The sequence below is a fragment of the Saccostrea cucullata genome, unplaced genomic scaffold (genome assembly GCF_032062105.1).
Source record: "Saccostrea cucullata isolate Sc308-1 unplaced genomic scaffold, CSIRO_AGI_Scuc_v1 ctg7526, whole genome shotgun sequence".
In the NCBI taxonomy this organism is placed as follows: domain Eukaryota; kingdom Metazoa; phylum Mollusca; class Bivalvia; order Ostreida; family Ostreidae; genus Saccostrea; species Saccostrea cuccullata.
This window is the reverse complement of record NW_026939337.1, coordinates 28,156-42,490: the sequence shown is the minus strand read 5'-3', so window position 1 is coordinate 42,490 and position 14,335 is coordinate 28,156. Positions and strand designations below refer to the sequence as shown.

Genomic DNA, 14,335 nt, shown 5'->3' with positions numbered 1-14,335 from the left:
TCCAGAGATAAACTTATTGAAATAATGAATGAATTGAATTTAGTTGACTATTATAGAATACTTAACCCAGATAAAAAAGTTTATACATGGAGAAGAAAAAATCCAGTTAAACAGGGTCGACTTGACTACATCCTTATATCAGAAAACCTATCAAATATTGTTGAACATTTTGATATAAAACCTGGGTATACATCTGATCATTCTTCAGTTACAATTGAGTTTAAAGTTTAATTTATTTGAACGAGGACGTAGACTATGGAAATTTAACAATAATCTTTTACATGATAAAGAGTATGTTGAAAAGGTGAAACAAAAAATACAATTAGTTAAAAACCAGTATTATCTGGACCTAAATGGAGTAGAAGTAGAGACTTCAGTTGATTACTCTGTATTTTTTGACATACTACTAATGGAAATCAGGGGGTTAACTATATCATATTCAACTTTCAAAAAAAGAGAAAAAGTTAAATTAGAAAAATCATTAATTAAGGAAATAGAGGATTTGGAAAACTAAAGTACAATTCCTGATTTCTCTGTACTGGAAGAAAAAAAATCTGCTCTTGAAAATTTAAGAAAAGAAAAACTAAAAGGTAATATGATCAGATCTAGAGCCAAGTGGGTGGAAGAAGGGGAAAAGTCAACAAAATATTTCTGTCATCTTGAGTCGAGAAATTTCCTGAACAAAACAATAAAAAAGGTAGAAACTCTAGACAAAGGTATTATATACAAACAATCTGATATTCTTAATAAAGTCAAAGATTTTTATGAAACTTTATATAAAAACGCAGATTCTGAATTGATAGACGTAGATCTCTCTAATACCATTCAATACCACGATGTTCCAAAATTAGACATAGAAACAACATTAATCCTAGATAAAGATATAGAAGAAGAGGAGGTATTTCTGGTACTGAAAAATATGAATAATAATAAATCAACGGAAGTGATGGATTTACAACTGAATTCTTTAAGTTTTTCTGGAATGATCTTAAAATGTTTATCTTAAAAGCAATAAATCAAATATTTCTTCAGAAACAGCTTCCAATATCCCAGAGACTTGGTATAATATCTTGTTTGCCAAAAGGAGACAAGCCAAGACATCTCTTAAAAAACTGGAGACCAATAACTCTATTAAACGTATTCTATAAGTTAATATCTGGTTGTATTAGTTATAGAATAAAATCTACACTCGATCTTCTAATTTCAGAAACACAAACAGGATTTATGAAAGGGAGATATATTTGGGAAAACACACGATTTATTTATGATCTTATGTCTTATACTGAAACTAATAATATACCTGGATTGTTGGTTCTCATTGACTTTGAGAAGGCCTTTGATTCCATTTCATGGTCTTTTGTTTACAAGGTTTTACACTTTTTTGGTTTTGGTAAAAATATAATTAAATGGATTAAAATTTTAAACACAAATTTTGAAGCTTCTATACTCCAAAGCGGTTTTCTTTCTAAGCAATTTCCAGTCCAGCGTGGATGTCGCCAGGGAGACCCTGTTTCTCCATACATTTTTCTTCTCTCTGCAGAAATTTTAGCCATTCTTATTAAACAAAATCATGATATAAAGGGTATTGTTGTAAATGATAAGGAACACAAATTATCTCAATTTGCTGATGATACTTCTCTTGCCCTTGATGGTTCTGCGGGTTCTTTGTATGCTGCGCTTGATACATTAGAATTATATGCAAAATTTTCAGGTTTGAAAATAAACAGTACAAAAACTAAAATTATTTGGATAGGCTCAAAAAAAATTTCTGCTGAGGTTTTCCACCATTCAAGATGGAAGCTAGATTGGGGGGGCAACAACTTTCTCCTTGTAAGGAATAAATTTTTCTGTTGACCTAGAAAAGATTGTTGATATAAATTTCAAAGTCCAATTGCCGAAAATCACTTCAATGATTCGGCAATGGAAAAGACGTATTCTAACTCCCATTGGACAGGTAACAGTTGCAAAAACTTTAATTGTACCAAAATTGAACCATCTATTTATTTCATTACCAAATCCAAATGAAGAAAGCTTAGACAATTTAACACAGCAGTTGTTAAGATTTGTATGGGGGTCAAAAAGTGATAAAATAAAACGTGTTGTTGCTACGCAGCACCAGACATTGGGAGGCCTTAACATGGTACATCTTAAAAATTTTATACTTTCTCTAAAATGTTCATGGATTCAAAGAATTATTAAAGGAAGTCATTCATGGTTGAGTATTTTTGAAATAGTTTATGGGCAAGATGTTGTGGAAAAGATTTTGAATTTGGGTGATGATTTTGTGTTGAAAATGTTGAAATGTACAAAAAACAAATTTTGGAAAGATGTCTTAGAGTCTTGGTTATCTGTCATCACTGATAATTGTTTTGACAAGGCAAATCTTACACAGTCTGAAATTTTATCAACCCCAGTTTGACTAAACTCTTGTATCAAAGTGAATAAAAAGAGTATTTTTTATAAAGAATGGTACAAAAATGGTGTAAAAATTATTGATGATTTTTTAGATGTCAATGGGTCATTTTTATCTAGAGAGAATTTTGCGAAAAAGCATAGCATTCATCATGTATGTTTTATGCAGTATAACAGCATTATAAGTGCAATTTCAAAGTTTTTAAAAGATTCAAAATTTTCTAAGGTAGGTTTCTCAAAGCTACAGCGCCCATTTTTGCCATTGTTATACAAAAGATTAATATTGATTGATAAATGTTCAAAAGATATTTATAAAAATATTAACACAAAGAATGTAAAGCCAACTGGTTTTTCGAAATGGAATTCAGAAATGCTTCTAAAAGGATTTCAAGAAATGGAATTGAGAGATGTTTTTAATGTGTGCTTTAAGGTGTCTTCAAATTTAGCTGTCCAGTGGCTACAATTTAGAATTTTGCATAGAATACTACCTGTAAATTATTACCTTAAAAAAAAATTAAAATAAAAGAAAATGATATTTGTACATTCTGTAACAATGAATGTGAAACCATATTGCACAGTCTATTCATGTGTAAAGATGTAATGCATACTTGGAATGATCTTAGTCTACATATTTACAATTACACATCAAAACGTGTAGGTTTTAATATTCAAAATGTAATCTTTGGAGAGTTACCTTTGTCAAATTCAATCTATGTCATAAATTTTGTAATTTTATATGCTAAACAGTACATTTTTTACTGCTTAGAAAATGCAAAGAAGCCTAATTTAAATGGGCTGATTGCCCATTTAAAAATGTATTATAAGGTTGAAAAGTACATATCTGTTAAAAATCTAACTGCAGAAAATTTTGAGTCTGCTTGGTCATATTGGAAAACTATGTTGGAAATGTAAATATTCTGAAAAAAAAAAAATGAAAAAACCATATTTAGATCAAATGTAGCATACTTTTTTTTGTCCCCTGTTTTATCCATATAAAGTGTGTAAAAATTTGCAAAAAATTGATGTATTGTTGATGCAAGTGTGAGTGAAGTGCGAAAGTTGGTGGGTGTGAAAAAGTTTCTGTGCAAATTTTGATAAATGTTTTGATGTTTGTGTTGAAAGCATGGAAATAAAGCATTAAAAAAATCCTAAGATATAGATGTGTAATTGAAAACATCTGTGGTTAAGGAAGCATTTTAATGAAAACAGAATATGAAACACTTCAATTCGCACCAAGATAAGATGATCATGATTTTATTTTTTTAGTCTTCCTGTCTCCATTTCAAGTGCATTTCGTATTCTCCATTGCAGATTCTGATGAATTGTCCGGATTGAAAGCAAGTGAATAGCATTCTCTTGATATACCACTTGTGTTATCCGTAACATCGTTCCTTTTATTATGACTATTTTTCTTATTGCAATCAATTGCAGCCATCACAGGGTTCTTGCTGAGAACTATGGTATCGTACTTGTCCTGAGGCGTACTATGGCGGCTGAATATTCCTTCGTCAGCATGATCGTAGACGTCTTCCTCGTCTAATGCGTTTACTTTGGAATCTACATTAAATCTCCTGGTGCTAAGCATGTTGTAATTGTTTGAGTTCCTTGTCCATTGAGAGTAATCCCCTTGCGCTCTCACTGAATCAGCGTTTTCAGGCCGGTTTGTATCCCGTCCTTCATAAAAGATTGATTTCGATTTGCTTACTAAAACAAATTAATCTTGTTTTATCATGAAAAGGAAAATGAAGAATAAATTTTTAAAAAATATTATTTTAAAGCATTTTGAGTGCTTCTACAGATACTCACTTGTCAAATACTGGCGAATAAATATTAATCTGTAAAGCAACATCCTCTATTATTAATAAGAAAAACATACGTTTCCCACTTTTCAAGAATAAAGAAAAATAAATATACGAGGATTAACTTATGTTTTAAAGAATTTGATTTATTTAAAATAAGCAACACATCGCTAGCCACGAACTGATGAGGATCCATTCAAATATATTTATTTATTTTGGAAACCTTTTATTCATCAGACTAATTACCTAAAGATTTTGAATAACGTTTTTTCCTCCGTAGAAACAACGGGAATCAAATTTAGGTAATTTTGTTAAATAACCACACACATAATAGCTTCAAAATAACTTACCTTTTATTATAAAGGAAGACAATAGCGAGTAGTATAGAAATTACACAGAGAATTGCCGCCGTTGTTGCAGTAGTAATGGCTATACTATTATTTGAGTTGTCCTCTGACACTGCACCCTCTAGGCCTGTTTAAAAATTGAAATTTACAATCTTCAGTTTATAAAAACACTAAATTATGTTATTCTTTCAACACCACATTCTCTATGTACTATCAACATCACATTGTCATCTCAAACTCAAAAGTATTCTTTTTGATACATCAAATATATCCTATTTTATTCAGTTGACTATTCATATTCAAATTCAAACCTGACTATCAATAACAGCATAGACGTATTAATTATTTGATTGCTTATTGCCCGTATGTAAAGAAATAAGTTTTTAAAAACTCGACAGGAATTCTTAAAATCAGCATAGCAGTGTTAATGTTAGCATTCCGAATACAAAATAAATTGATTTCAGTCTTTAACAAGAGGCCCATGGGCCTTATAGGTCACATGAGCATTATGCAACAACTTTCCAATGACTGAATTTGATTCATATTTTAAGCCAGATGCTATGGCATTTTGAAAGAGGCACCATTGATCATTATAACAATACACTTAGCAGTTGCTTAGTTTGGTTACTAAATACCCAAAGGCAGGGTAGAGGAGCAAAAAATGCATGTCAACTAATCAGTAGTGCCCCTTTCACACTTGAACCCCTGACCCTTAGGCCTAGATCCAAACATATGCATAATTTTTAAAAAGGCATCCTTGCTTTTCAAAAATATTTGATTAATACCAAGGAGCAGATTTCAAACAATTCATTCATTTTTAATATATAAGTGCCCCCCCCCCCAGTCTATGGTATCCCTGACCCAGGGGCCTTGAAATTCAAAATTCTGGAAGATTAGGACCCTTGCTCATCATAACTATATAGGTATGTTCACCTGCTTTATACCTAGAAAGGAAAATTTTCAAAGTTTTTATTAGAATTTCACTATAAAATCAATAGAACCCCGCCCTAACACTAGAAACCCGACCCTGGGGCCACAAAATTCATAATTTTGGTAGAGGCATTCTTGTTCATCATTACTATATACTTAGTTAGTTTATTTAATACCTAGGAGCAGAGAAAAAAAATCAAAGTATCCATGTATTTTCACTATATAATCAATAGAACCCCGCCCTAACACCAGAACCCCTGACCCTGGGGCCATAAAATTCACAATTTTGGTAGAGGCACTCTTGCTCATCATAACTATGCACTTAGTTAGTTTATTTAATACCTAGGGGCAGAGAAGAAGATTTTCAAAGAATTCATGTATTTTCACTATATAATCAATAGAGGCCCCATCCTAACACCAGAACCGCTGACCCTGGGGCCATGAAATTCACAATTTTGGTAGAGGCACTATTGCTCATTATAACTATTCACTTAGTTGGTTTATTTAATACCCAGGAGCAGAGAAGAAGATTTTCAAAGAAATAATGCATTTTCCCTTTATACTAATTTAGCCCCGCCCTAGCACTAGAACCCCTGACCCCAAGGCCATGAATTTCACAATTGTGGTAGAGGACTCAATGCTAATTACAATCACGCCAACAGTTTGACTGCTTGATGTCCAGGAGGAAAGAAGGAGATTTTCAAAGATTGCACTAATTTTAGTGGTTTTGGCCCCACCCCTCAGGCCCCAGGGGGGCAGGGATCATGAAATTCACAATTTTTGTTCCTCTTCACCCATAGATGCTTTGTGCTAAATTTGGTTGAAATTGGTTCAGTGGTTGCAGAGAAGAAGATGAAAATGTTCAAATGTTAACGCACGACGCACGACGACGGACGAAAACAGATGGCAATAGGTCACCTGAATTTACTCAGGTGACCTAAAAACGAGATAAGTTTCATATCAACCGCAAATAATTCTTACCTTTTTTAGTATTATGAAAACATCCTATTTTCCTGTCACAGTACTGGTCGGACGTACAGTTACATTTACTCTGACAACCAAATCCATAGTATCCATAGACACATGGTCCTCCTGTACACCTGTCTCCATACGTGCCTACTTCACAGGCTTGAACAAAATGACAAACGAAGAAATGAAATTATTTAATCAGTATTAGTCTTTCACACTGTCCTTCAATTGTTTTAAAATAACATTAATAATTTTAATAAAAAGCACGTTGAAATATTTTATTACATCCATATGAATTGATTGAGTAAACATTTGATAAAGCAGTGCTTAATCATGAATAATGTACCATTAAAAATGTTAAAAATGAATGGGTTTTAAATTATATTATACATTATAGTGATATTTCAGCATCCCTGAAACCATCAGACTTGGTTACACATTTTGCGAGGTTACTATCTTTCATTTAGAGTTTCAAAGTACATTTCGATGTTTAAGTTACAACTTTAAGCTGTAAGTCACTAAAATTCTGTAAGGACTTGTATATGGAAATCTTCCTAGATCTTCGTTTTCTGCATCTAGGTTCCGATATTTACCACTAACAAACTGTTTTCTCTAACAAGAGGCCCAGGGGCCACAGCGCTCACCTGAGCACATCGGGCTTGAATTTACCCCCCCCCCCTTCCAGGTGTTCATCATTTGAACAAACTAGAATCTACACTACCTGAGGATGATTCCATATAAATACCCCGGGTATCAATAATCATAGCTTTGAAGTACTTGAAAAGAGGATTTTAAAAGGTTTCCCTATATATTCCTATGTAAAACTAGGGTCGGCCATTTTGGCCCCACCCTTGCCCTGGGGGTCATGATTTAGACAACCTTCAATCTACACTACCTGAGGAAGATTCCACATGAGTTTCATCTTTCCTGGCCAAGTGGTTCTGGAGTAGAAGATTTTTAAAGATTTTTCTTATATTTTCCTATGAAAAACTTGGGTCGGCAATTTTAGCCCCACCCTTGCCCCAGGGGTCATGATTTAAACAAACTTGAATCTACACTACCTGAGGATGATTCCACATGAGTTTCATCTTTCCTGTCCTTGTGGTTCTTGAGAAGAAGATTTTTAAAGATTTTTCTAATATATTCCTATGCAAAACTTGGGTCGGCCATTTTGGCCCCATCCTTGCCCCGGGGGTCATGATTTGAACAAACTTGAATCTACACTACCTGAGGATGCTTCCACATGAGTTTCGTCTTTCCTGGCCTAGCGGTTTTGGAGAAGAAGATTTTTTTTAAAAATGCCATTAATTTTTAACAAATTCATGATTATCTCCCCTTGAAAAAGGGCGTGGCCCTTCATTTGAACAAACTTGAATTCCCTTTACCCAAGGATACTTTGTGCCAAGTTTGGTTGAAATTGGCCCAGTGGTTCTTGAGAAGAAGATGAAAATGTGAAAAGTTTACAACGACAACGACTACGACGACGACGACAACGACAACAACAACGACAGACAACGGACAAATTTTGATCAGAAAAGCTCACTTGAGCCTTCGGCTCAGGTGAGCTAAAAACGGGGAAAATCTAAATTTTCAAGGACACCTCATAAGTTGGATAAAGGTATAGACAAAAACACTAGCCAAAACAAAAACACAAAAATCAAAAATTAAAAAAGATTAAGAGATAAATAAAACCATGAAAAATAACAATCGCTTGCACATAATCCAACAATCTTTTATTCTTCTCGGTTCTTGCATTTTGTATGTATTGATCCCAGGTAATAACATCGTCTTTTAAGGACATACGCAACGTACATGTGTACCTGACCTATTTATAATTTTTCAAGATATTCTAAAGTGAAGATTATAGTGTCATCAGATGTTCATAGACAAAAAATCAGCATGCATAAATGGGGCTTTTAAAAATATCAATCGGTGAAAATTCGTGGATGATTCAAAGAAAAAAAGATATTTGAAAAAATACTAAACATATATTCAAGATGTTTCTTTTATCCAAAATAGTTTTAGTAGAAGCGTACAATACCATATATAGACATTGAAATAAAACACAGGGTTTCTTCAAGGATTAGAACTGTTCAATTCCAAAGGAAAAGTTCAAACTATCTTGATTATGTCTTTAAGGCTCATTATTTCAATTCAATTTGTAATTTATTGTAATTTAGAGAAACTGGGTTTTAATACTACTAGTCATAATCCAACGTATACCCATAGCTACCTTTCTAAGGAAGACATTCTTCAAAATCACACGTCAGGTTTGAATATTTTTAATATTCCTATCAACCAGAATGGATTTGAATTACCATATCTATATTGGATTCCAAAACTTCATCAAAATCCTTACGAAAATACATATCGGTTTCTGTTAAATGTTCTACCAAGCATCTTTCTTTACTCCTCACTAAAGTATGAAGAGTTGTGGAGAAGAAACTTCAGGAGTACTGTGCAACAATATATTTGAAAAGAGGTTTATATCAGATGTGGATAATTTGCAAAATCTCAGGAACTTTCTGAAAATTTGAAATCATAAAATTTTACCAAAACCAACAGCATTCAAACTTACGACTTGACAATTTTATATACAACAAAATAAAATCTAATCTTTTTGATATCAATGACAGCTGCTGTTTCAATAAAAATCGAACTCGTAAATGTACTCACCTTGTCATGATTATTTGTAAAATTAATTTGTTAGAAAACATTCTGATTGTACACACAAGTACTCTGGAGTTGATGCTAAAAAGATGCTTGAGTTTTTGATCTATGTGGTTTTTGGAGACCAGGTTTTTCAACAATCTATTGGAATTCCCAGGGGTACCAATTGCTCCCCGTTAAAAGCAGTCTTATTTTTGCATTCATATGAAACAAAATTCTTCCAAAATCTTATAGATGAAAAGAAGGAAACACTTGCTGTGGCCTTTAACTCGACATTCACGTAGATATATCGACGGAGTATTGTCAATTAACAATATTTTTTTCATTCTGATGTCGATCGATACTATATATCCCGTGTAGCTCGAGAAAAAAGATACCACAGAGTCTGACACATATATTTCACATATGTATTGGATATTGTATTTGAAAAAGACGTTAATGGTAATCTTACAACCGTGCTTGATAACAAACGATATGATTGTAACTTTTCAATCGTTAAATTTCCCCCTGCTTATGCAGCAATATACCTTCATCACTCGCATACGGAGTTTATATCCTTCTCAGTTGATTCGATACTCAAGAGCATGGTCTACGTGTGAATTTTTTTTTTAAATATAGTAAGTTACTGACAAATTTGTCGTTGAAACAAGAATATCAGTCTTGTTTAATGTCATCATTTCGCAACCTCTATGGTCGATACAATGACCCTGACAGCAAATACAATCATCACCCGCATACGGGTTTATATCTTTCTCAGTTGATTCGATACGTAAGAGCATGCTCTACGTGTGAACAATTTTTAAATGAAGTACGTTATTGACAAAAAGTTGATGAAACAAGAATATCAGTTTCGCTTAATGTCATCATTTTTCAACCTCTATGGTCGAAACAATGACATTGACATCAAAACAATTTATCACTAAGTCAAATGCTGACTGGCGATTTTATGGTAATTGTTAGACCATTATATACCCACTGAATTGTCGACGAATTTTCCCGCTATTTAACTGTTAAACAATCATGACAAGAAGGATATGAAGATAATGAACAGTATTCAATATCAAGGTCAATGAAACAGTACAAAATAGGAGCAGAACACGGACCTCCGAAACATCAGAGCTGGTTCAGGTACCATGGAGGAGTGAGCATCCCCTGCTGACCTTTGATCCTTGTCATGATCGGGAAATAACGGAGAAATCCGTCGTCAATTCATTGTATAAATAATGGACTAACGATTAGTATGAAAAACGTCTGTCAGCATTTGACTCAATGATAAATTTTATTTGCTGACAAGGCCATTGTATCGACCATAGAACTTACGAAACGATGATTTCAAACAGGAATGTTGCTATTCTTGTTTCATTAACTTGCTTGTCAATAATTTACCTTGTTTTAGAAATTATTCTTGCATGCTCTTACGGCGGGTGTGACCGGTCGGTAGGGGATGCTCACTCCTCCATGGCACCTGATCTTACATCTGATGGTTTAGAGGTCCGCGTTTACTCTGTAATGTATCTATTATTCATGGACTTTTGAGCTTAAATACTGTTTGTTATCTCTATACATTTCAATTGTACAGTACATCAGTGTTATATGCATTGTTTTTAATCTTTTATTTTTTATATACTTTTGAAGTCGTTCACTTTTCAATATCATAACCTTTCTATATTTATGTATTGAGGATCTTATACATATAGAGAATGAAAAGTTGTTTTTTTAGTTGCAATATTTAAAAAACATACTTACGTTCGCAGATGTCATACTTTTGTTGATAATTTGTACAACATTTAAGGTTTGTTCCACTAAGGTTAAAATTGAATAAAATTATATTAAAAATAGAAATTCATACAATATATAACGACATGTATAGTGTTAAGAAGTGTCTTCAAGTCAATTTATTGAATTTTGTAAAGCATACTTACTCTTCACTTTTGCAAACTCCTGGTCCATCTTTGAGATTAATTGTTCCGTTGGCGAAATAAAAAATTATGGCAAACACATAGTAATGCTGAAATAAATTCATTGTGATTTAAAGATAGAATTATTCTCAAGTTCTATCTGCAAGTGCATGATATACAGAACCGAAAATTCATTTCCTTCCCACACTTCATCATATAAGGAAATAAAGTATATTTTTACCATACCGATTTTACATTTCATAAAGTCTTTTCTTAGTCATTTTTTCTTTCTTCAATCCTGACTTATTTTATTGCCTTTAATGTCATTATTGTTACTATTAAAGTTGTCATAATGAAACAAAGTTAGAAAAGCTAGAAAAGAAAGGACCTTCCCGAGTTAATACAGAAATTAAATGCTAAATGCATGAAATGTTTCAATATTATCTTAAAGTGGCATATTTCCCCCTCCCCCCTGTTATGACAAACAAGTTGTTGAAACAAGAACACTTATTTTTCTTTTAAGAAATAAATAACAAGTTTATAAACTTCAATGGGAATTGAAGTGGGTCGGTCATGTGATCAAATCCTGTGAAGGCCGAAGGCATATGTATTATCCCGGTCATTTTTAACATTTAACATTATTTTCATAAACTTCTTCACCCGGTTGCAAAGTTCATAAAATCTCCGTCAGGGATTTTAATTTGGACTTTATTTGAAAAATTGTGAGAAGAAAATCACCTACAGAAAGTGCAGTGTTGAATTACAAAAGCTATTTTTAGCTTTGATTCATAGAGATTCAAAATGAGTTTAGAATTTCCCCCTTGAATTCTTACATGGCTATTTCATTGCTTCTGCGTTGCAAAAATGCCTTAACTGTACTTCAAAGGTTTTCTTTTAATCTTAAGAATATGGTTTGATTTGATCTCAAGTTAATTGCAAGCTGGAGACGAGTACACGATTGAAATAGAAGGGCAATGATGTTATCACTATATACTACGTATTTATAGAAAAGTAAAAAATATACAGATCAAACCAGCAAACATCCTTATACAAATCATACCTGCGCATTAGATATGAATTAAGAACAATTATGTTTCATACGGATCTTTTTGAGAAATTTGAAAGGTTGCCAAAATGCCTTCTGTATCTTTGAATATTTTGACTGTTGTTCTCTAAACAATTGATGTAACAGTATTCTCCCGGATATTATTTATATGTGAATACTCTTAAAACAGACACCTCAAAAGTGATAGAATTAGCAGGAGGCACATGATATATAAAATATCGTACTGACGTCTCAATTTCATTACACGCTTTTTGTTACCAGAAAATATTGTGCAGATATTCAGGTAAATTACTTCAATTCTAGCTATTAACAATTTCTGTATTGCTTAACAAACATCTTTAGATAAAAACTTTTGTCATTCAATTAATATATATAAAATTATATACCGGGGGTAATTTTTTAATGTTTTTAATTTATTCTTATAAATAAAGCAATTTATAAAAATTGACGAAAGTTACATTCATTTTAGTAAACTTTTATTTAAAAAAAACTTTTACTTTTCTATCGAAAAAAGAAAATAACTACTTAAAAACATTTTGCCATTAAACAATAAATTATAAAACGTTTATATTCAAAGCGTTCAAGTTCGCTAAAAATGTTTAAAATGTTTAACAAAACAGCATAGGAAAATATTTTCATTATTAAAAAAAAACTTTCAAAACTGATATTTTTGACACACATTTAAGATGTAATTTTAATCGTTTTATTAATCAAGTTATACTTCAAGGTTAGCCATTTAACAATTAAGTTAAGTCACAGGATTTTACATAACTTTTGAGTTGGGATGATAGCGTGAAAATTAATCTTTTCTTTTTAAGAAATAATAAAATACATTGATGTATTGATGTAAAATCTATGTAGGATTAATGTGCTAAAGCGTTGTCATTAGGAATGTTCATCTTGCATATTCAATTGCAAAACTTTGGTCTCATTAGCTTATCTTACCTTTTAAAAACTTTTTATTAGATATATTATTTAGTTATACATATGTACTTTTTTTTCAGGAATTTGCGATGTTTTGCCGCATTGCTCTGATGTTTGTCTTGGTTTCGCTTGCCTATGGTTGTCACACAAAATATAAAAACAACTTTTGCAAATGTCTCTGTATCGATGTTTACTTCATCACCATGAGAATCTGCAATATCAGAAGAACAAGTCCTTCGTACCCGGAGTGTGTACGCAATCGTTATAACGCTTTTGTGGAATGTTGGAATAAATGTTGAAAGGAGAGTGAACGAATAGCAGCAAAATCAATCGATAAAATATTACAACAAGACAAAATAACTATACACTGTATTTGTATGCATTTTTGATAACAGAAAAAAGGCTTATTGTCTTTAAAATACATGTACTTTGTTGTCTTTAAACATTTTTATATGCACATATCTATGGACCGGTCAAAGGCGTGGAGAAGAGGTATAATGTTCTGACACACCCGGAAATGAGTTTTATATGTTATCCCTTCTTTAATAATAATACATGTAATAATAACAACAATACTTTATTTAAAGAGGGTAACCTGATTAATGCAATGTACTAGTCTTCCTCGGGGCCCTCTATACATGAATAGTACAATTATATATACTTTGGGACGTGGAGACTGATCCTTTGATTGAGACTTAAAATGACCAGAGGAATTTTTGAAAATTTAGACTCAAAAAATTTTATCAATACCAACAATATTTAAACTTATGACTTTTCAACTTGATATACAATCATTCCCCACGTTAAATTAAGGTTCAGACTTTTTGTCATCATAAATACCAGCTGATTTTTCAATAAAAATGGAACTCTTAATTTCAATTACCTTGTAAGTGACGTGGTCATTTCTAAAATTATTTCCTAAAAACAATCTGATTTTACATAATGCATGGAGAATTTGTTCAAAATATTATAAGTGAAAAAAACACGTATTATGGTTTTAAACTCCATGTTTAGATATATCGACGATGTATAGCTGCTGTGTTATCTAGAATTTGTATTAGTTTAATTTTCCAGCAATGGACATTTCGGTTGGGTGAACATTTAAAAAATATTGACTACAGTTTTTCAGTATGGATCACATTATGCACCAAAAATGTTGCATAGTATTTTAAACTGTTTTATTACCTGGGATGTTGTCGAACATTACTATAGGCTTGTTAATATTTGAAACATTTTATAAGTTGGAAAAAGTTACTTTATACAATCAAGGGTTGATAGAGGATTTAAAGAAGAGTGAGGCGAGCTGGTTATTGGGCGCCT

General features: G+C 32.2%; 1 protein-coding gene across 1 annotated transcript; it reads right to left on the bottom strand.

The window, feature by feature from the left end:
* Positions 1 to 3,694: 3,694 nt before the first annotated feature.
* On the bottom strand, positions 3,695 to 11,199 carry LOC134252907 (uncharacterized). The gene is made up of 6 exons (XM_062735448.1): positions 11,050 to 11,199; positions 10,874 to 10,929; positions 6,470 to 6,616; positions 4,562 to 4,685; positions 4,219 to 4,247; positions 3,695 to 4,116 (listed from the first exon to the last, which is right to left on the bottom strand). The coding sequence occupies exons 1-6, from the start codon at positions 11,148 to 11,150 to the stop codon at positions 3,695 to 3,697; spliced, it is 879 nt and encodes a 292-aa protein (XP_062591432.1). The 5' UTR covers positions 11,151 to 11,199.
* Between the last annotated feature and the right edge of the window lie 3,136 nt (positions 11,200 to 14,335).

Bases quoted from the DNA above. Each gene is read 5' to 3' on its own strand.
- LOC134252907 (XM_062735448.1), bottom strand. From the start codon at position 11,150: ATGAATTTATTTCAGCATTACTATGTGTTTGCCATAATTTTTTATTTC. The intron at 6,617-10,873 runs GTAAGTATGTTT...ATTTTGTTCAAG, and splicing joins AAAGTATGACATCTGCGAAC to CCTGTGAAGTAGGCACGTAT. The intron at 4,117-4,218 runs GTGAGTATCTGT...AATTTGTTTTAG, and splicing joins TATTCGCCAGTATTTGACAA to TAAGCAAATCGAAATCAATC.